At 44.1% G+C, this 21,050-nt stretch overlaps 1 protein-coding gene across 1 annotated transcript in view; it reads left to right on the top strand.

Moving 5' to 3' along the window:
• The window catches only part of LOC137653738 (E3 ubiquitin-protein ligase TTC3-like), a 250,667-nt gene that overhangs the window by 166,784 nt on the left and 62,833 nt on the right, over positions 1-21,050 (top strand). Inside the window, exon 24 of the mRNA XM_068387356.1 lies at positions 1,954-2,090. Coding sequence (XP_068243457.1) covers positions 1,954-2,090 — 137 coding nt within the window. The remainder of the gene's footprint in view (positions 1-1,953; positions 2,091-21,050) is intronic.

Genomic DNA, 21,050 nt, shown 5'->3' with positions numbered 1-21,050 from the left:
AGGCACTTCCCCCAATTTTTGGGGGGTAGCCGACAGCAAAGAAATAAAACAAAAAAGGGGACGTCTCCTCTCTATGTTCCTCCCAGCCTGACAAGGGACTCAACCGAGTTCGGCTGGTACTGTTAGGGTGGCACAGCCCACCCTCCCACATTATCCACCACATATGAAGCTTCATAATGCTGGATCCCCTACTGCTGCTACCTCCATGGTCATCCAAGGCACCGGAGGAAGCAGCAAGGCCTACCGAAACTGCGTCACAATCGCTCGCCATTCATTCCTATTTCTAGCACGCTCTCTTGCCTCTCTCACATCTATCCTCCTATCACCCAGAGCTTCCTTCACTCCATCCATCCACACAAACCTTGGCCTTCCTTTTGTACTTCTCCCATCAACTCTTGCATTCATCATCATCTTTAGCAGACAGCCATTTTCCATTCTCTCAACATGGCCAAACCACCTTAACACATTCATATCCACTCTAGCTACTAACTCATTTCTTACACCCGTTCTCGACCTCACCACTTCGTTTCTAACCCTATCTACTCGAGATACACCAGCCATACTCCTTGGACACTTCATCTCAAACACATTCATTTTCTGTCTCTCCGTCGCTTTCATTCCCCACAACTCCGATCCATACATCACAGTTGGTACAATCACTTTCTCATACAGAACTCTCTTTACATTCATGCCCAACCCTCTATTTTTTACTACTCTCTTAACTGCCCCCAACACTTTGCATCCTTCATTCGCTCTCTGACGTACATCTGCTTCCACTCCTCCATTTGCTACAACAATAGACCCCAAGTACTTAAACTGATCCACCTCCTCAAGTTACTCTCCATTCAACATGACATTCAACCTCACACCACCTTCCCTTCTCGTACATCCCATAACCTTACTCTTACCCACATTAACTCTCAACTTAGTTCTCTCACACACCCTTCCAAATTCTGTCACTAATCGGCCAAGCTTCTCTTCCACGTCTGCAACCAGTACAGTATCATCCTCAAACAACAACTGATTTACCTCCCATTCATGGTCATTCTTGTCTACCAGTTTCAATCCTCGTCCAAGCACTCGAGCATTCACTTCTCTCACCACTCCATCAACATAAAAGTTAAACAACCACGGTGACATCACACATCCCTGTCTCGGTCCCACTCTCACCGGAAACCAATCGCTCACTTCATTTCCTATCCTAACACATTGTTGTACATTATGGGTATCATAAAATTGCTTGGTTCATGTAGGTTTATTTTTTTTACATCCTTATCACCTCTTGTGACACCATCTTACAATAGGTACATGATGCAGTGTTCACCCTCGCATCTATCCCCACAACAACTATTCCTAATTGCACTTTTCTTTGGTTCCTTTCCAGCTACTGTTAGCTTTGTTTTGATTACATTGATTTTCAGCTCTCTCCTCTCCTATTTTTCTCATTTTAATATTTCTACCATGTCACCCTAAGCGGGAAGAGTTAAACTCAGAATGCCTTTAGCAGGTTAGTTTGTTGATTGCTTAACAGGAAAGCTGGTATTAACATTTTCCAGATTGATTGCAGTGTTGTAATTTTGTATTTCTTTTGATTCTTACATTTAAGTTTCATAATCTCTATTCTTGTGTCATTTGGATCTGTATTTCATCTGAGTTTATGACTTTTAAATATTGTGATGCAATTATTTTTTAGTTCATTTTTTTATGGGTAGTGAGTTTTCTTGCTGTATGATTTCTGTCACAAGAAAACGGTACAGATGTTATATTCTCTTTGGAATGAACATGTGCTGTGTGGAATATAATCATGAAGGAAATATACTGTTATGAATGGGATCTCAAATACACTGGAATCCAATCATATGTGATAATAGGATCATACAAAAAGAAAAGCAAATTTGCCATGAACATATATTGATTTGCTTAAGTTTGTGCTTAATCAAAATACTTTTGCAGCTGGATCCTGATAACCCATTTTATTTGCCTCAACATCTGCAAGATAATCCGGAAGAGTTGGAGAGGATACTCCAAACAAAAATGATTTCATCATCTTCACCGAATATCGAAAACAACACTATTTCAACCTTACTTGAGTAAGTTTTTTCATGTTAGTTTGTCTTAGGCTAAATTGGGTGGAGGTAACCCCTCTGGATATACTGAGCATAGGTTAGATTGGCACCTATAATTATGGACTAGTAAAGCTTTAATGCAAGGTAGGCATTCAAATACTTCTCATAACTAATTAAAACATGAATGCTAGTCTATTAATGCTAATTGTTATAACTATTACATGTCAACCAAGAAGTTATTTTGCACTTGTACTGTATAGATAATCTGGCAAACTTACAGAAAGTCATGCTTAACAGATTTAGCCTAGGGTAGTTGGGCAAAGCACCATGAATTAACCTTGGAATTTTCAATATTAAACTTACCCGATAATCATGTAGCTCATGTAGCTGTCAACTCCGTTGCCCGACAGAATTCTACGGAAGGGATACGCCAGCGATCGCTATACAAGAGGGGGGTGTACTCACAAGCGCCACCTGTGGCCAGGTACTGCAGTACTTCTTGTTGACACCACTTCAATTTTTCCTCTGTCGTGCTTCCGGCAAGACGTTCATGGATACGCTTATAATTTTGGAGTCTTGTTCACGGTTTTTGGTGAAGTATTGCTCTAAGATTTCAGCTTTCTCTATTCAGGAAGTTTTATTATTAGCTTAGCTAGCTTTTGGAATTAATTTGATTAATTATGGTGACGAAGAGAGTATGAACTCTCTTTCACCTTTAAATGGCCGACCCTTCCCTTAGACGGAAGTGTTGGTGTCTAAGAGAGTATAGACTCTCTTTCTTAATTTTGCTTAACAAAAGTTATAGATTTATTTTATATCTCTCCGCCTTTTATAGGCCTCTTCGATTAACTTCCTTTTTTTATAAATTTATTAAAATTAATTTTTATATTTGTTTATATTCGACCTTTCCTAATAGTAGGCGGTCTTTTCTTGTACCGAAGTTAATTAACATTGAGCCCGTCATTTCGGTTTTACCTGTTAACATATTATGCTATTTTAATGTTTTTGAAAGAATTTCTTTGATAGTCTCGTACTGTTTCAAAGTTGAACTAACGTTTTGTTTTGTCTCTGCAGTTGTTGACGTTCAGAACGTTCAACTTGCGCTCTATCGTTACGATAGAGAGAGAATTTTCACGGTGTCACGTTGCAGTAAGAGTAAACCGTTTATAGCGTTTTGTTCATTCTTTCTTAGCTTAATGGTTTTAATTCTAATAAAGGAACTTTTTATTTGGGAAATCTTTCAGTTTTTTTTCCTTTAACAATAATATGTTTTAACGAGTATATATGATTGGGCTCTTCTCTCAGGTTCTAAGTCAAGAGAGAGAGAGAGAGAGAGATAGAGACGGAGGGAGAGAGAGCTGGATAAACGTTTCGTTCAAGCGAGTAACGTTGTTATCGTTTTTGCTCTTCTCCCTAGTCTCTTTAGGGGAAGAAGGTAAACGTTTCTAGAGTTTATTCTTGTTCTCAAGCTTTATGCGGTGAGAGATTTTAAACGTAGTTTATTTGATCTAGTGTTTAGTCTCTTTCCAGCCACTGAATTATTTATCTTTCATTAGATTTTTCTGTTACATTGTAATTCTGTTTTCGCAATTACTAACTTTTAAGGAAGGATAGAATTGCGTGTTTCAGGTACAAACCACTTAAAGTTTCGAGTTCAGTGAAATAAGTGCAAACAGAAATTCAAAAGTGATAAGTGATTAGCGCAAAGTGTGTCAGTGTTGTGCGTGAGGGTACTTCTGTGCGTGCCAGTCGTCCTCCCAGTCCGGGACCTCTTGCAAGCTCCCAAGCCCAGGGGAGAAGCAATGTCGAAGGGCAAAAGGGTTCGGCAGGCCTTGATCGGCGCACAGAAGTATCCTCGGTGGTTGCGGGCGTGTCTTACAGAGACCGTCACTCCCACCCGCAGACGATTGAGCCCTTATTTTACTCGTCTGCAGAAGAAATTTCGGGGAGAAAACGCTGGACTCAGGTCTCAAGACCTCTTAAACGTAAAGTCCAGACCTCTAGAGTTCAACAACCCGGATGCAGTCATTGGGTTAGCTCTGACTCTCCGCAGTCATCAGGTGACTGCACACCTCCTAAGAGAGGTAAGGTGATGCCGCAACAGACCTCATCTTCTGTTAAGGCTTTGCCTCAGCAGACCTTAGCGTCTGCCGACCCCAAGATGACTTTGCTGCAGTCCATGCAGTCACAGCTTGCGGTCTTAATGCGTGAGTGTCAGGCTGAGAAGGTTACACCTCCTCCTGCGATCGCTCCGCCTCACCGCAGTCCAGTCTGCCAGGCGTACGATGTTGAGGTTCCTCAGGATACCTTACCGCGTACTGAGTTGCCAGTTACCAGCGGTGTGCAGCAACCTCCGCCTTCCTTAAGGCAACCTCAGCAATGGGAGCAGGAATCTTATGCATTACTTCCTCCGCTTCCGCTTGCGGTTCCACCAGCGAGGCAACAATCTCTTGAGGTACGACAACCTCTTCCTTCAATGAGGCAGCCACCTCAGCACTCGCTGCAGCGACCTCAACCCTCCTCAAGGCGAGAGCCTCAACTCCTTAGGCTAGCACCTCAGGAACCTCAACTCGCGAGACAAGAACTGCGTTCTGCGCAGCCGCTACCTCAACTCTCGCAGCTCACACCTCAGGAACCTCAACTCGTTCCTCAGGAACCTGCTACTGCGCATCCGCAACCCTTACAGCAAGCGCAACTCTTGAGGCAGCAACCTCATGCTATGAGTCAGCCACCTCAACGCATGCATCTGCCACTTTCTCCTCAACTTGAGCCTCTTCCCATTCAACTTGGAAATAACAAATGACAATAATAACACCTCATTACTTTCATAACTTGCATTTGTAATCATATACATGTATGCCTACACAAACATTATGATAATGGAGGTTATTTGTATTACTTAATATAAAAATATATATGTATTCCTTGCAATATATTTTTAACAAAATCGCAAAATATGGCAAAAATATCTTCAAAACAAAAATGAATCATGAGTTATGAATGTAAGGTAAATATTATGTTGATATTAAAACCCCATGCAAGCATGCATGAAGTAATGCAGTGTTGCCAACAGGGCGAGTTTCCCTTTCCTGAGGTGAAGTAGATTATAGTACATTTAGTGCAGCTTAATTCTACGATTATCATGCCGGCTATCAAATTCATCAACAAAACAGTCTAAATCAATTCCCTCGGCACGTGCACTTTCAATGGACAGTAATGCGATATTACTCACTCTAGCACTGGTCATGGAATTTCTGAGAAATGTTACACGCCATGCAACACGCTCTGCTTACCTTACAGCATGCTCTACATACAGCATGCTCTGCATACAGCATGCTCTGCATACAACATGCTCTGCATACCTTACCGCATGCTTCTCAGTCACACATCTTTGGTTGTTGCCAACTCACTAGACTGTCAAGCAGTTTCATAACGTTGCCTTCTAGTCTACTGCTTTTGCACCAGTGAAACCCTCACTGAGAGAACTTAGCTTTTCTCGGATATGGTCCCTGTAGATGAGAAAGTGCTTTTCTCCCTCCTTCTGATATTCCCTTGAGGACTCTGTCATTTGGAGAGGAGCCTTTAGCTGCGTAGCCTCATATGGACTTTTATTTAAGCATAACATGCTTCCAGGGAAGGTAATGGTTCCACTTCAGTCGCTAACCCCGTCTGTTACCACACCTGCTCCCATAGACCTTGAGCTGTGTTGCAAGACATGCAGTCCAAGCTTAGTCCTTGTTAGAGGATTTTTTTGTTTACGGAGTCAGTGTGTCACTGGGAAGACGTTCAACAACCAGCAGAAGTGACTTGTTGTGACGCAGTGCGGCAACCTCAGCAACCCGATAAGGAGTTGTCTGTACGACCCAGACAGTCTAGACAGCTTCGGGTTGTCACTGTACTTCCTCGCTTCCCCATGGTTGACAGTTCACAGACTGTGCAGCAGTACCATGATCTTGTGTCCGGCTCCGTCAGACGACTGGCTTTTAAGAGCTCCCACAAGTCGTCGCTGTCTGGAGATTCTCAGATGGACTATGGATCTGACCAAGGAACTGGGCCTCCTGGTCAATTTTGAGGAGTCTCAGCTCGTCCCATCCCAGACCATTGTCTCCCTGGGTATGGATCTTCAGAGTCGAGCTTTTCGGGCTTTTCCGTCGGCCCCAAGGATCTTCCAAGCCCTAGAATGCATCCAGAGCATGCTGAGAAGGAACCGATGCTCAATCAGGTAGTGGATGAGTCTAACAGGGACACTTTCATCGCTGGCCCTGTTCATCGTGTTAGGGAGACTCCACCTCCCCCCCTTCAGTATCATCTAGCTGCTCACTGGATAAAGGACATGACGCTAGAGACGGTCTCAGTTCCTGTTTCCGAAGAGAGGAGGTCTTCTCTTGCGTGGTGTAAGAACAGCTTTCTTCTCAAGGAAGTCTACCTTTGGCTGTTCAGAAACCCGACCGCCGTCTCCTCTCGGACGCATCAGACACGGGCTGGGGTGCGACTTTGGACGGACAGGAATGCTCGGGAACATGGAATCAGGAGCAAAGGACACTTCACATCAATTGCAAGGAGTTGTTGGCGGTTCTTCTGGCCTTGATAAACTTCAAGTCCCTCCAGCTTAACAAAGTGGTGGAGGTGGACTCTGACAACACCACAGCCCTGGCTTACATCTTCAAGCAGGGAGGGACTCTTTCGTGAAGTTGTTCTAGATCACAAAGGACCTCCTCATCTGGTCTAAAGATCGAAAGTTCACGCTGGTAACGAGGTTCATTCAGGGCGGTATGAATGTCATGGCAGATCACCTCAGCCGGAAGGGTCAGGTCATCCCCACAGAGTGGACCCTTCACAAGAATGTTTGCAGCAGACTTTGGGCCCTGTGGGGTCAGCCAACCATAGATCTGTTCGCTACCTCGATAACCTAGAGACTCCTGTTGTATTGTTCTCCGATTCCAGACCCAGCAGCAGTTCACGTGGATGCTTTTCTGCTGGATTGGTTCCATCTCGACCTGTATGCATTCCCGCCGTTCAAGATTGTCAACAGGGTACTTCAGAAGTTCTCCTCTCGCAAAGGGACACGGCTGACGTTGGTTGGCTCCGCTCTGGCCCGCGAGAGAATGGTTCTTAGAGGTACTGCAATGGCTGGTCGACATTCCCAGGACTCTTCCTCTAGGAGTGAACCTTCTACGTCTACCTCACGTAAAGAAGGTACACCCAAACCTCCACGCTCTTCGTCTGACTGCCTTCAGACTTTCGAAAGACTCTCAAGAGCTAGGGGCTTTTCGAAGGAGGCAGCCAGAGCGATTGCCAAAGCAAGGAGAACATCCACTCTCAGAATCTATCAGTCTCAAGGGGAAGTCTTCCGTAGCTGGTACAAGACCAATGCAGTTTCCTCAACCAGTACCACTGTAACCCAGATTGCTGACTTCCTGTTATATCTAAGGAAAGTAAGATCCCTTTCAGCTCCTACGATCAAGGGTTACAGAAGTATGTTGGCAGCGGTTTTCCGCCACAGAGGCTTGGATCTTTCCACCAACAAAGATCTACAGGACCTCCCTAGGTCTTTTGAGACCTCAAAGGAACGTCGGTTGTCCACTCCAGGCTGGAATCTAGACGTGGTCCTAAGGTTCCTTATGTCATCAAGATTTGAACCTCTCCAATCAGCCTCTTTTTAGGACCTCACATTAAAAACTCTTTTCCTCGTGTGCTTGACAACAGCTAAAAGAGTAAGTGAGATCCACGCCTTCAGCAGGATCATTGTTTTCACATCTGAAACGGCTACATGTTCCTTGCAGCTCGGTTTTTGCTAAACGAGCTTCCTTCACGTCCTTGGCCTAAGTCGTTCGAGATCCCAAGCCTGTCCAACTTGGTGGGGAATGAACTGGAGAGAGTACTTTGCCCAGTTAGAGCTCTTAGGTACTATCTAAAAAGGTCTTAACCTTTACGAGGACAATCAGAAGCCTTATGGTGTGCTATCAAGAAACCTTCTTTTCCAAGTTCTAAGAACTCAGTTTCTTACTATTCAGGCTTCTGATTAGGGAAGCACATTCTCATCTGAAGGAAGAAGACCTTGCTTTGCTGAAGGTAAGGACACATGAAGTGGGAGCTGTGACTACTTCAGTGGCCTTCAAACAGAGCCATTCTCTGCAGAGTGTTATGAATGCAACCTATTGGAGAAGCAAGTCAGTGTTCGCATCATTCTATCTCAAAGATGTCCAGTCTCTTTACGAGTACTGCTACACCCTGGGACCATTCGTAGCAACGAATGCAGTAGTAGGCGAGGGCTCAGCCACTACATTCCCATAATCCCATAACCTTTTAACCTTTCTCTTGAATACTTTTTATGGGTTGTACGGTCGGCTAAGAAGCCTTCCACATCCTTGTTGATTTGGCGGGTGGTCAATTCTTTCTTGAGAAGCGCCGAGGTTAAAGGTTGTGATGAGGTCCTTTAGTATGGGTTGCAGCCCTTGATACTTCAGCACCTTAGAGTTGTTCAGCCTCCTAAGAGGAACGCTGCGCTCAGTAAGGAAGACGAACTTATTTAAGGCAGAGTAATGGCTCAAGTCGACTTCCTTACCAGGTACTTGTAATTTCATTGTTATTTTGAATAACTGATAATATGAAATACGGGATACTTAGCTTCTTGATATACATGTACACTGGTTTTCACCCACCTCCCTGGGTGTGAATCAGCTACATGATTATCGGGTAAGTTTAATATTGAAAAATGTTATTTTCATTAGTAAAATAAATTTTTGAATATACTTACCCGATAATCATGATTTAATTGACCCACCCTTCCTCCCCATAGAACCAGTGGACCGAGGAAAAATTGAAGTGGTGTCAACAAGAAGTACTGCAGTACCTGGCCACAGGTGGCGCTTGTGAGTACACCCCCCTCTTGTATAGCGATCGCTGGCGTATCCCTTCCGTAGAATTCTGTCGGGCAACGGAGTTGACAGCTACATGAGCTACATGATTATCGGGTAAGTATATTCAAAAATTTATTTTACTAATGAAAATAACATGTTTTTTTTATCAACACTTTATTATGTGCTAGGCTATGAAAAGTTCATTCTTAGAATAGGAAATTAATTGCTCTTATTATGTAAAAAGAAAGAATTAGATGGAAGTTACCTGCATTGCCAACATTTAACCCTTTCACCCCTAAAAGGACGTACTGGTACGTTCTTGCAAAACACTGTTAATTACATGTTTTTATATATTTTTGATAAACTTATGAGAAACTTCAGACATTTTCCAAAAGAATGAGACCAACCTTACCTCTCTAGGACACAAATTAAGCCCGTTAGAGCAATTTAAAAAAAAATATATAGCAAAATGTGCTCGAAATTTAACCTTATGGTGGGGGTAAAAGGGTTAATTGCTACACTACAACCGAATCAAGCTGTATTCATCCACAGTCACAAATATATACTGAACAACAACCATGAAATCTTATTAGTTTTTAAGTAACTGTACTTTGTGCTATAGCTGTTAATGTCAGCTACAAATAATAATCAAAGGTTTGTTCTGCATACACCTGAACAATGATTAACAAGTGAATATACACTTATTGCATGTAAAAGGTAAACTTCCCTAGCATCAGAAAGCTACAGTATTAGAGTCAAACATGAATTGTCTACAATTGTAAATTTAGGCTGTACATAATTATACATAATTGTACATAATTGTTAGGCTGGGAGGAACGTAGAGAGTAGAGGTCCCCTTTTTGTTTTTGTTTCTTTGTTGATGTCGGCTACCCCCCAAAATTGGGGGAAGTGCCTTGGTATATGTATGTATGTATAATTATAAACATTTATTGATTTTCACCTTATTATAGCTGAGAATAGAATTGACAAAGGATAATTGGCAGTTAAAATTTCATCAACAAAAACTTTTGTTTATTTTAGTAAACTAAACTAGGATAACCAACTATTATGGGAATACAAATCATCCATACTCAGTAAGGAATATTTGGCATTCTAAAAATATATATAAAGACTTTTAACTCAGTACATATAAATTGGGATTTTGATATTAAATAGAGTTATTTTGAAGGATTTTGTAATTCACATTAGTTTTTTTTTTTTTTTTTTTTTTTTTTTTTTAGTTTAGCAACGTATTTTTTTTGTTGGAATAAAAACATTGAATTAAGAATGTCATCTATGTAACGGTATAGTGATTATAGTAACTTTTGTATATTACATTATAGTATCTCATGATTATATGAACTGAAAGGTGTGCTATATTTACGATCTTAATAAATTTTAAATATTAAACTTAGCCGGTGAATATATAATAGCTGCAACTCTGCGGCTCGACAGACAACATACTAAAAAAACTCGCGAGCGATCGCTATGCAGGTTGCGGGTGTGCCCACCAGCGCCAACTGTCGGCCAGATACCACTCTTGTATGTAAACAAAACCTTCAATTCTTCTCTGTCGACGTTGACGACAAGACGTACTTATACTCGCTGTAGAACCTGGAGTTTTCCCATCATATTTGGTGAAGTACTTTATTTTGGTTTGAGCTTTCGCAGTACAGGTGTTTTTCCTCAACATAAACTCTTGAACTCTTTATTGAATCGGATTATTTGTTGATGACTTGGATTGTTTTTGGAATTTTCTTTGACTAATTCAAAATGGCTGACCCTTCTCAAGTACCTAGATTTCGCAAGTGTAATGCTAGGGACTGTAATAGGCGTCTTCCAAAGGCTTCTCTCGACCCTCATACTGTTTGTTCCAATTGTCGGGGTAAAACCTGTCAATTGGGAGATCGGTGTGAGGAATGCGTGGGCCTTTCGGAATTCGATTGGATCGAATATGATAAGTATACACGCAGACTAGAGAGAGATAGGGTAAGGAGAAGTTCATCTAGGTCCGTAGATTTTTCCTCTCCACATGCCCCTGAACCTAATCCTTCCCCTGTAGTGGTTGTTCCTAACCCCCCTTCTAGCACTCAGGAACCGTCTATGCAAGACATGTTACGTGCTATTCATGCCTTGGGGGAGAGAGTTGAAGCATTAGCAAGTGACCGTAATCAACTCATGGCTGACGTGAAGGAACTTAAGTGCCACAGTGCCACGGCGGAAAGTGGGAAAGTGATTAGTGCGCAAAGTGTTGTGAACAGTGTTGCGACCGAGGGTTCGTCTGTTCGTGCCTGTCGTTCACCTAGTCCGGGACCTCTTGCAAGCTCCCAAGCCCAGGGGAGAAGCAATGTCGTACGACTTTGGGTTCGAGAGGCCTTGATCAGCGAACAGACGTTCCCTCTATGGTATCAGGCGTATCTCGTCAAGATCGCCCCTACCATAAGACGAGAGAGCCCATTTTTACCTCGTCTTCCGAAGGCGTTTCACGCAAGAAACCATGGAGCAAGGTTTCTAGGCCTTTGAAACGCAAATCGGTCCCTTCAGGACAGGTCCAACGTCCCGGATGTAGTCATTGGGACAGTTCGGACCCGTTGCTGTCATCGGATGACTGCTCGCCGCCTAAGCAAGGCAAAGTTGTGCCGTCTCAGACGCTAACCCCGTCTGTTACCGCACCCGTTACCGTAGACCCTAAATGGGTTATACTGCAGGACATGCAGTCTAAGCTTGCGTCCCTTATGGAAGACTACAACGCAGAGAAGGTTTCCATTGAACCTAGCCGTTTATCTCTTGGAGATACTGGCCGTCAGCCACCCAAGCGTTCTGTTGTGCGTCCTGTTGACGTTGGTGTAGCCATCTCACGTCAACCAGTTGGGGTTGTACCACACCCGATGCGGTCTCGTGTGGGTTTTCAGCCGCATGTGGACGTTAAGCAACTCGCTGATGCGCCTGGTGACGTTCAGGACGTTCGCCAACCATCAGAGTTGACTTGTTTTGACGCGGTGCGTCAACCTCCGCAACCTAGAGTTGTGTTGACTGCACAACCCAGGCGGTCTAAGCAGTCTCGGGTGGACGCTGTGCGTCCTCACGCACCTGTTGTTGTTGACAGTTCCCAGACTGTTCAACAGTTTCAGGACGCTGCGTCCTGCTCCGCCACTTATGCACCAGTGCGGGCGTACGCTGCGTGTCAAGCATTGCCAACCTTTGCTTGTTTCTCATCAGTTATCAGATGAGGAACTTTCGGATGAGGACGTTGCTGACCCTCAACCTGAGGATCATCCTTCAGATATTGATGAGCCTAGAGCAGTTCCGCCATCTATGGACTTTAAAAAAGTCATGCTCATTTTTAAAGAGTTGTTCCCTGAACACTTTGTCTCTGTGGCTCCTCGTTCGCCGCCGTCTGAGTTTGTTTTAGGCGTACCTGCTGCCATGCCAGCCTTTACAAAACTCGTTCTCTCTCGCTCATCCAAGAGAGCTTTACGGCTGTTAGGCGATTGGTTGGAAACCAAGAGGAGTTTAGGGAAGACGGCCTTTGCCTTCCCCCCATCTAAACTCTCGTCTAGATCGAGCGTCTGGTATGCCACGGGAGAAGTTCTCGGCTTGGGAGTTCCTGCCTCTGCCCAGGGCGACTTCTCAAGTCTTGTAGACTCTCCCCGCCGCCTAGCCATGAGACGCTCAAAGATTAGTTGGTCATCCTCAGACCTGGACCATCTACTTAAAGGCATCTTTCGGGCTTTTGAAGTTTTTAACTTCCTTGACTGGTGTTTGGGAGCCTTGAGTAGGAAAATCTCATCAGCCGATAGAGATGTCTCCTTACTCATTATGTCCTGCATGGATAAGGCCATCCGCGATGGATCCAACGAGCTCTCCGCCTCGTTTACGTCAGGAGTCCTAAAGAAACAAGAGTCTCTGTGCTCTTTTCTGTCAGCAGGAGTGACGCCCTGTCAACGATCTGAGCTACTCTTTGCCCCTTTGTCTAAGTTCTTGTTTCCTGAACTTTTAGTTAAGGAAATAGCGTTGTCTCTAGTGCAGAAGGACACCCATGACTTGGTTGCGTCCTCGGCTCGCAAAGGGACCCCTTCGTCTGCCTTGTCTGCTAGACCTAGGATAGACACGCCAGCGTCCAGGTTTATTCCGCCCTTTCGTGGCAGAGCCCCCAGCAGGGGAAGTACTCGTGCCGAAGAGAAGAGAGGAAAGAGGAAAGGAGCCAAGTCCTCGCGGGGCAGAGTCTGACTGCCCGCAGCTTCAGACAGCAGTAGGTGCCAGACTCAAGAACTTCTGGCAAGCCTGGGAGAAGAGAGGCGCAGATCAACAGTCTGTGAGGTTGCTCAGAGAGGGGTACAAAATCCCATTTGTACGCAAACCTCCTCTAGCGACGTCCCCCATCGATCTCTCTCCCAGGTACCGAGAGGAAGCAAAGAGACAAGCCCTGAAACTAGAAGTGTCTCTTTTGCTAGAGAAGGGAGCGGTGGTCAAAGTCTCGGACCTTCAATCACCGGGGTTTTACAACCGTCTCTTCCTAGTACCGAAGAAGACAGGAGGTTGGAGACCGGTGCTAGACGTCAGTGCTCTGAATGTCTTTGTCACAAAGACAAAGTTCACCATGGAGACCACGAAGTCAGTCTTAGCAGCGGACAGAAAGGGAGACTGGATGGTCTCTCTCGACCTAAGAGACGCTTACTTCCACATTCCCATTCACTCAGATTCCCAACCTTTTCTGAGATTTGTGTTCGACAATGTGGTGTACCAGTTTCGGGCCCTATGCTTTGGCCTAAGTCCTGCTCCTCTCGTGTTTACGAGGCTTATGAGGAATGTGGCAAAATTCCTCCATTTATCGGGTATCCGAGCCTCCCTTTATTTGGACGACTGGCTTCTCAGAGCCTCGTCCAGTCATCGCTGTCTGAAGGATCTCAATTGGACTTTAGATCTGACCAAGGAATTGGGACTTCTGGTCAACTTGGAAAAGTCCCAGCTGATCCCATCCCAAACTATTCTGTATTTAGGGATGGAGATTCGCAGTCCAGTTTTTCGGGCTTTTCCGTCGGCCCCCAGAATAGATCAAGCCCTGCTCGTAATCCAAAAGATGTTGAAGAGAGAATGTTGCTCAGTCAGGAATTGGATGAGTCTAGTAGGAACTCTATCATCCCTGGAGCAGTTTGTCTCGCTAGGAAGGTTACACCTCCGACCTCTACAATTCCATCTAGCTTTTCACTGGAAAAAGGACAAGACGCTAGAGGCGGTCTCGATCCCGATTTCCAAAACAGTAAAGACTTGCCTGAATTGGTGGAAAGACAATATCAGTCTACGAGAGGGACTTCCCCTAGCAGTTCAGAAACCAAACTACGTCCTCTTCTCAGACGCATCGGATTTGGGTTGGGGTGCGACACTGGACGGTCGGGAATGCTCAGGTCTGTGGACCTCAAGTCAGAGGAGCATGCATATCAACGGCAAGGAGCTTTTGGCAGTTCACCTGGCCTTGATAAGCTTCGAGAGTCTCCTTCGAGACAAGGTGGTGGAGGTCAACTCGGACAACACCACAGCCTTGGCGTACATTTCCAAACAAGGAGGTACCCACTCCCTGACACTGTACGAGATCGCAAGGGACCTGCTCATCTGGTCAAGAGATCGAGGCATCTCCCTAGTAACGAGGTTTATCCAGGGCGACTTGAACGTTCTAGCAGATTATCTCAGTCGGAAAGGTCAGGTAATTCCAACCGAATGGACCCTCCACAAGGATGTGTGCAAGAGGCTTTGGGCGACTTGGGGTCAACCCACCATAGACCTCTTTGCAACCTCGATGACCAAGAGGCTTCCAATCTATTGCTCTCCAGTCCCAGACCCAGCAGCAATACATATAGATGCCTTTCTCCTAGATTGGTCTCACCTAGACCTATACGCATTCCCACCATTCAAGATTGTCAACAAGGTACTGCAGAAATTCGCCTCTCACGAAGGGACAAGGTTGACGTTAGTTGCTCCCCTCTGGCCCGCGAGAGAATGGTTCACCGAGGTACTTCGATGGCTGGTAGACTTCCCAAGAAGTCTTCCTCTAAGAGTAGACCTATTACGTCAGCAACACGTAAAGAAGGTACACCAAAGCCTCCACGCTCTTCGTCTGACTGCCTTCAGACTATCGAAAGACTCTCGAGAGCTAGAGGCTTTTCGAAGGAGGCAGCCAGTGCGATTGCAAGAGCGAGGAGAGCTTCTACCATTAGAGTTTACCAATCGAAGTGGGAAATCTTCCGAGACTGGTGCAAGTCAGTATCTGTATCCTCGTCCAGTACCTCTGTAGCCCAAATCGCTGATTTTCTCTTATACCTGAGAAGAGTTCGCTCCCTTTCAGCTCCCACGATCAAGGGCTACAGGAGCATGTTGGCTTCGGTCTTCCGGCATAGAGGCTTAGATCTTTCCAACAATAAAGATCTACAAGATCTCCTTAAGTCTTTTGAGACCTCTAAGGAACGTCGTTTGGCTACACCTGGATGGAATTTAGACGTGGTCCTAAGATTCCTCATGTCAGACAGGTTTGAGCCTTTACATTCAGCCTCCCTGAAGGATCTCACTCTTGAGACTCTTTTCCTGGTGTGCTTGGCCTCAGCTAAAAGAGTCAGTGAGCTTCATGCCTTCAGCAAGAACATCGGTTTTTCGACAGAAAAAGCCACTTGTTCTCTTCAACTTGGTTTCCTAGCCAAGAATGAACTGCCTTCTCGTCCTTGGCCTAAATCTTTTGATATTCCTAGCTTATCAAAGATCGTAGGCTACGAGTTAGAGAGAGTATTATGCCCCGTTAGAGCTCTTAAGTTCTATTTAGCTCGTACTAAGCCTTTAAGAGGTAAATTTGAAGCGTTATGGTGTTCGGTTAAGAAACCATCCTTACCTATGTCAAAGAATGCTTTGTCATATTTTATCAGATTGTTAATACGAGAAGCTCATTCACACTTGAGTGAGGAAGACCGATCTTTGCTTAAGGTTAAGACGCACGAGATTAGAGCTATAGCAACTTCCGTGGCCTTTAAGCAAAATAGATCTCTGCAAAGTATCATGGACGCGACCTTTTGGAGAAGCAAGTCAGTGTTCGCGTCATTTTACTTGAAAGATGTCCAGACTCTTTACGAGGACTGCTACACACTGGGTCCATTTGTAGCAGCGAGTGCAGTAGTGGGTGAGGGCTCAACCACTACACTTCCCTAATTCCATATCCTTTTAATCTGTCTCTTGAAATGTTTTTAATATTGTTTTTATGGGTTGTTCGGAAGGCTAAGAAGCCTTTCGCATCCTGGTTGATTTGGCGGGTGGTCAAAGTAATTTCTTGAGAGCGCCCAGATTAGGGGTTTGATGAGGTCCTGTTGTATGGGTTGCAGCCCTTGATACTTCAGCTCCTGGGAGTCTGTCAGCATCCTAAGAGGATCGCTGGGCTCCGTGAGGAAGACAGACTTACAAGGCAGAGTAATCGTCTAAGTCAACTTCCTTACCAGGTACCTATTTATTTTGGTTTTGTTATATTGATAACTGTCAAAATGAAAAAACTCTTAGCTTATACGCTGTAAACATATTAACTCTGGTCTCTACCCACCTCCTTGGGTGTGAATCAGCTATTATATATTCACCGGCTAAGTTTAATATTTAAAAATGATATTTTAATTATAAAATAAATTTTTGAATATACTTACCCGGTGAATATATAAATTAAATGACCCTCCCTTCCTCCCCAATAGAGACGCAGCGGGACGAGAAGAATTGAAGGTTTTGTTTACATACAAGAGTGGTATCTGGCCGACAGTTGGCGCTGGTGGGCACACCCGCAACCTGCATAGCGATCGCTCGCGAGTTTTTCGAGTATGTTGTCTGTCGAGCCGCAGAGTTGCAGCTATTATATATTCACCGGGTAAGTATATTCAAAAATTTATTTTATAATTAAAATATCATATTTCAGGAATTCAGAATTCCTTTTTGCATTCACTATTATAGATACTACTGTATGTATCGTTGAAAGTAAGGAAATAAAATTGTCTATTGAAATTTATATTTAGCTTAATCAGAATGATCTCTGCTCTAGTTTTTAGGGAGAATCTTTTTCGTTTGCATATCTTCTGGTGCTGTAGCGGGATGTCAACAAAAACAAACCCCCACACCTTTGATCACTCTACTTCCAAAATATCCCACAATACAAACTTTCCCCCTACTTTTACTTCAAACTGGACTGTTGCTCGAAGGGAAAAACAAACAAAACATAACCTTAAAACTATATTTACTGCAACCAAAAAAAACAAAAATCACACATCATTAAACAAACTTAACACTAAAACAGACAAAAATAACACTTTTATATTTATATTATAGCGGTGTGTGTGGGTACACAGAACTCACCAATCAAAACCTTTACGAATTCAACACCAACAGTCCCCACACAGTAACGAAAAACACTTAAACACTAAAATAAATCATATACCACAACCCAGAAATAAATCACATCTAACACCAACATAAGCGAGAACGCCACAATATTAAATATATAAGTTGTGTGGTAACCGTAGTCCACAGACTCCACACACTGGCAACAATCCTTGTAGCCAATTGCCACAAATCCCTGCAGTCAATTCGACTGTCCAATCACATTAAAGGGGTCATCATCATCGTAAACAACAAATTTATTTCCAGCCGGGTCGTCAACGCTCAAATTCTCTATTTATATAAATATCCGCAGTCTAACTATGTTCATTGTACGGTCCAGGTCGTCATCATCAAGTTATTCATACAAGCACACGGCTGGCAAACCACCTTCCAGGCCAAACTAAAACTCCAAGGAGTCTAAAGGAGCCTAAAGGAGGAATTACGGCCTGCAATAAAAAAGAAAAAAACGCTTACGAAAACTCCTAACTAACTAAACTATTGCACTATAATCAAAGATAAATAATAAACTTTCTATCACTCATGAACGCGCCTAACAAAAATGAATAAAAACAGTACTTACTCCGAATATAAAAAAACACTAAACAGCCGGCTTCCGAAGAACAAAAAAAAATGACAACCGACTCCTTCCACAGTCCGAGATCCAATGCTTTTGCCCAAGACATTCATCACCGCCCTATCCTAGCTAAAAAACGTAAACAAACAATCTCAAATATACCAACAATCTTTCCAACTCCAAACAATCATTCGCTAATTACCCTTGTTCTTCGGCGCGCACCGCGGACACACAAAACACGCACACACAAACGCACATAAACACATACTCTCTCGCGCACGCGCGATCTAACAAAACTAAAGCAAATTAAATTCTCTCTCTCTCTCTCTGACAAAACTAAAGCAAATGAAATTTTCTCTCTCTCTCTCTGACAAAACTAAAGCAAATAAACACTCTCTCTCTCTCTCTCTCTCTCTCTCTCTCTCTCTCTCTCTCTCTCTCTCTCTCTCTCTCTCTCTCTCTCTCTCCGCTCACAAAACTAAGCAAATAAACACTTTCTCTCTCTTGCGGTTTGACAAAACTTAAGTAAACAAACACCCACACTCACTCTCTCTCTCTCTCTCTCTCTCTCTCTCTCTCTCTCTCTCTCTCTCTCTCTCTCTCTCTCTCTCTCTCTCTCTCATTAATGACAAAGCTAAAGCAAATAAAATGTCTCGATTTAACAATACTAAAACAACACTCTCATCTCTCTCTCTCTCTCCTCTCTCTCTCTCTCTCTCTCTCTCTCTCTCTCTCTCTCTCTCTCTCTCTCTCTCTCTCTCGATTTGGCAAAACAAAAAATAAATTAGAATAAAATTAATCCTCCACAGTGCTGAGTTGTGCAATATAAGGTATTACTGTATTATTATTATTTTAAGAACAGTAACAACATTAGAATAAATATTTCCTATATGAAGGATAAAAACTTTAACAATTAGGGAAATTAGAGAGAATAGTGTGCCCGAGTGTACCCTCAAGCAAGAGAACTCTAACCCAAGATAGTGGAAGACCATGGTACAGAGGCTATAGCACTACCCAAGACTAGAGAACAATGGTTTTTTTTTTTTTAAGTGTCTTTCTCCTAGAAGAGCTGCTTACCATAGCTAAGCAAGAGCTCCTTACCAAGAGGAAAGTACCCAATGAACAATTACAGTGCAGTAGTTAACCCCTTGGGTGAGGAAGAATTGTTTAGTAATCTTAGTGTTGTTAGGTGTATGAGAACAGAGGAGAATCTCTAAAGAATATTATTATTATTATTATTATTATTTTTTAAATATTAAACTTAGCCGGTGAATATATAAATAGCTGACGTCTCCGACGGCCCGACAGATTCCAAAAACTCGTGAGCGATCGCCATGAAGGTTGCGGGTGTGCCCACCAGCACGGACTATCGGCCAGATACCGCATATACTTCTCAACCACTCCAGTTCTTCTCTGTCGGTGTCACCGACAACATTGGTTCCGCTCGCTTTAGACCTCGAGTTTTCTACCGAATTGGTGAAGTACTTTGTTTTGGTTGTTTTATTGGCTTTCGCTGTGTTGGTGTGTTTCTTCAATAAAACTCTTGAAACCCTTTTTTGCTTGTGTTTTTTTTGTTGATGAACTTGGCTTTACTTGGATTTTCTCTGGTTGTTCATAATGGCTGACCCTTCTCCTGTATATCCCTCATACTGTTTGTTCTAATTGCCGGGGTAAATCCTGCCAATTAGGAGATCGGTGTGAGAAGTGCGTGGTCTTGTCGGAATTCGAGTGGCTAGAGTATGAAAAGTATACTCGTAAGCTCGAAAGAGATAGGGTGAGGAGAAGTTCGTCTAGATCTTTGGAATTTTCCTCCTCCCATGCCCCTGAACCTAATCCTTCCCCTGTAGTGGTAGTTCCTGAACCCCCTATTAGCACTCATGAACCTTCAATGCGCGATATGTTTTTAGCTATTCAAGCATTAGGTGAAAAGGTTGAATCCTTAGCCTCGGACAGGAACCAGCTTATGTCCGATGTTAAGTTGTTAAAGTGTCAAAGTGGTAAAGCAGAAAATCTAAGTGGTAAAGTGGAAAGTGCGCAAAATGTGTTTAGTGTTGCGACCGAGGGTTCGTCTGTTCGTGCTTGTCGCTCCCCTAGTACGAGACCTCTTTCAGGCTCCCCTGCACCAGGGAGAAGTAATGTCGTAGGACTTAAGGGGGCGAGAGGTGTAAACCGACGTACAGACGTTCCCTCTTTGGTATCAGACGTTTCTCATCAAGAACGTCCTTACCATAAGACGGGTGAGACTAAGTTCTCCTCGTTCTCCGACGACTTGTCGCATAAGAAACCTTGGCGCAAGGTTTCTAGGCCCTTAAAGCGCAAGTCAGTCCCTTCAGGACAGGTCCAGCGTCCTGGCTGTAGCCATTGGGGCAGCTCTGACCACTTGCAGTCATCGGATGGCTGTTCGCCTGTTAAGCGAAAACGTAACACGGAGTCCGAGGGTCTCGGTAGGGGCAATGTTTTGCCTGCGCAGACGTTACCGACGTCACAGCCCGTTCCGACTCCCGTTGACCCGAAGTGGGTTGTCCTGCGGGACATGCAGTCTAAACTTTCCTCCCTTATGGAAGATTACGAGCATGAACAAGTTCGCGATGATCCTTTGCTTGCGGTTCACCAGTACGATAAGCGTGATTCTGGCCTTCAGCAGCCTAAACGAGTGTTTTCTCGTCCGTATGATGTTAGCGCTAACGTTTCTAGTGCTTTTAAACGCGATGCTGATCGTGTTCCTCGTCATTCACGTCAGTCACGTGACGTGGAACCCCCTTTGCCGCAGTCTCGAACTGACGTTCAGCAGCTGTCACCGCAGCCCCGCACTGACGTTCGTCGACTGACTCCGTTGCCCCGACGTGACGTTGAGCGTCTGTCACCGCAGTCAGAAGTTGTTTTTCCTGCTCAGACCCTGCAGTCAATGCAGTCTCGACGTGATGTCGAACGGCAATCAACTCAGGCTGTTGTTGTTTGTCAGTCACAAGACTTTCAGTCTTTGCAGCCGCGGCGTTTCCTCAGCTGTTGCTGCTGCTCCGTCGCATGTTGACATAGCCTGTCAAGCGTTACCTCCTCGGCATGTCTCTCCGTATCGCGAGACTCGGCAGTTGTCGGACGAAGTTCCGTCGGATGAGGAAGTCGTTGATCCCCTTCCAACTGATATGCCTTTGGGGACTTTTT

Source organism: Palaemon carinicauda, chromosome 14, assembly GCF_036898095.1.
Source record: "Palaemon carinicauda isolate YSFRI2023 chromosome 14, ASM3689809v2, whole genome shotgun sequence".
Taxonomy (NCBI): Eukaryota; Metazoa; Arthropoda; class Malacostraca; order Decapoda; family Palaemonidae; genus Palaemon; species Palaemon carinicauda.
The sequence above is the reverse complement of the archived record's forward strand: the minus strand, read 5'-3'. Positions and strand labels throughout refer to the sequence as shown.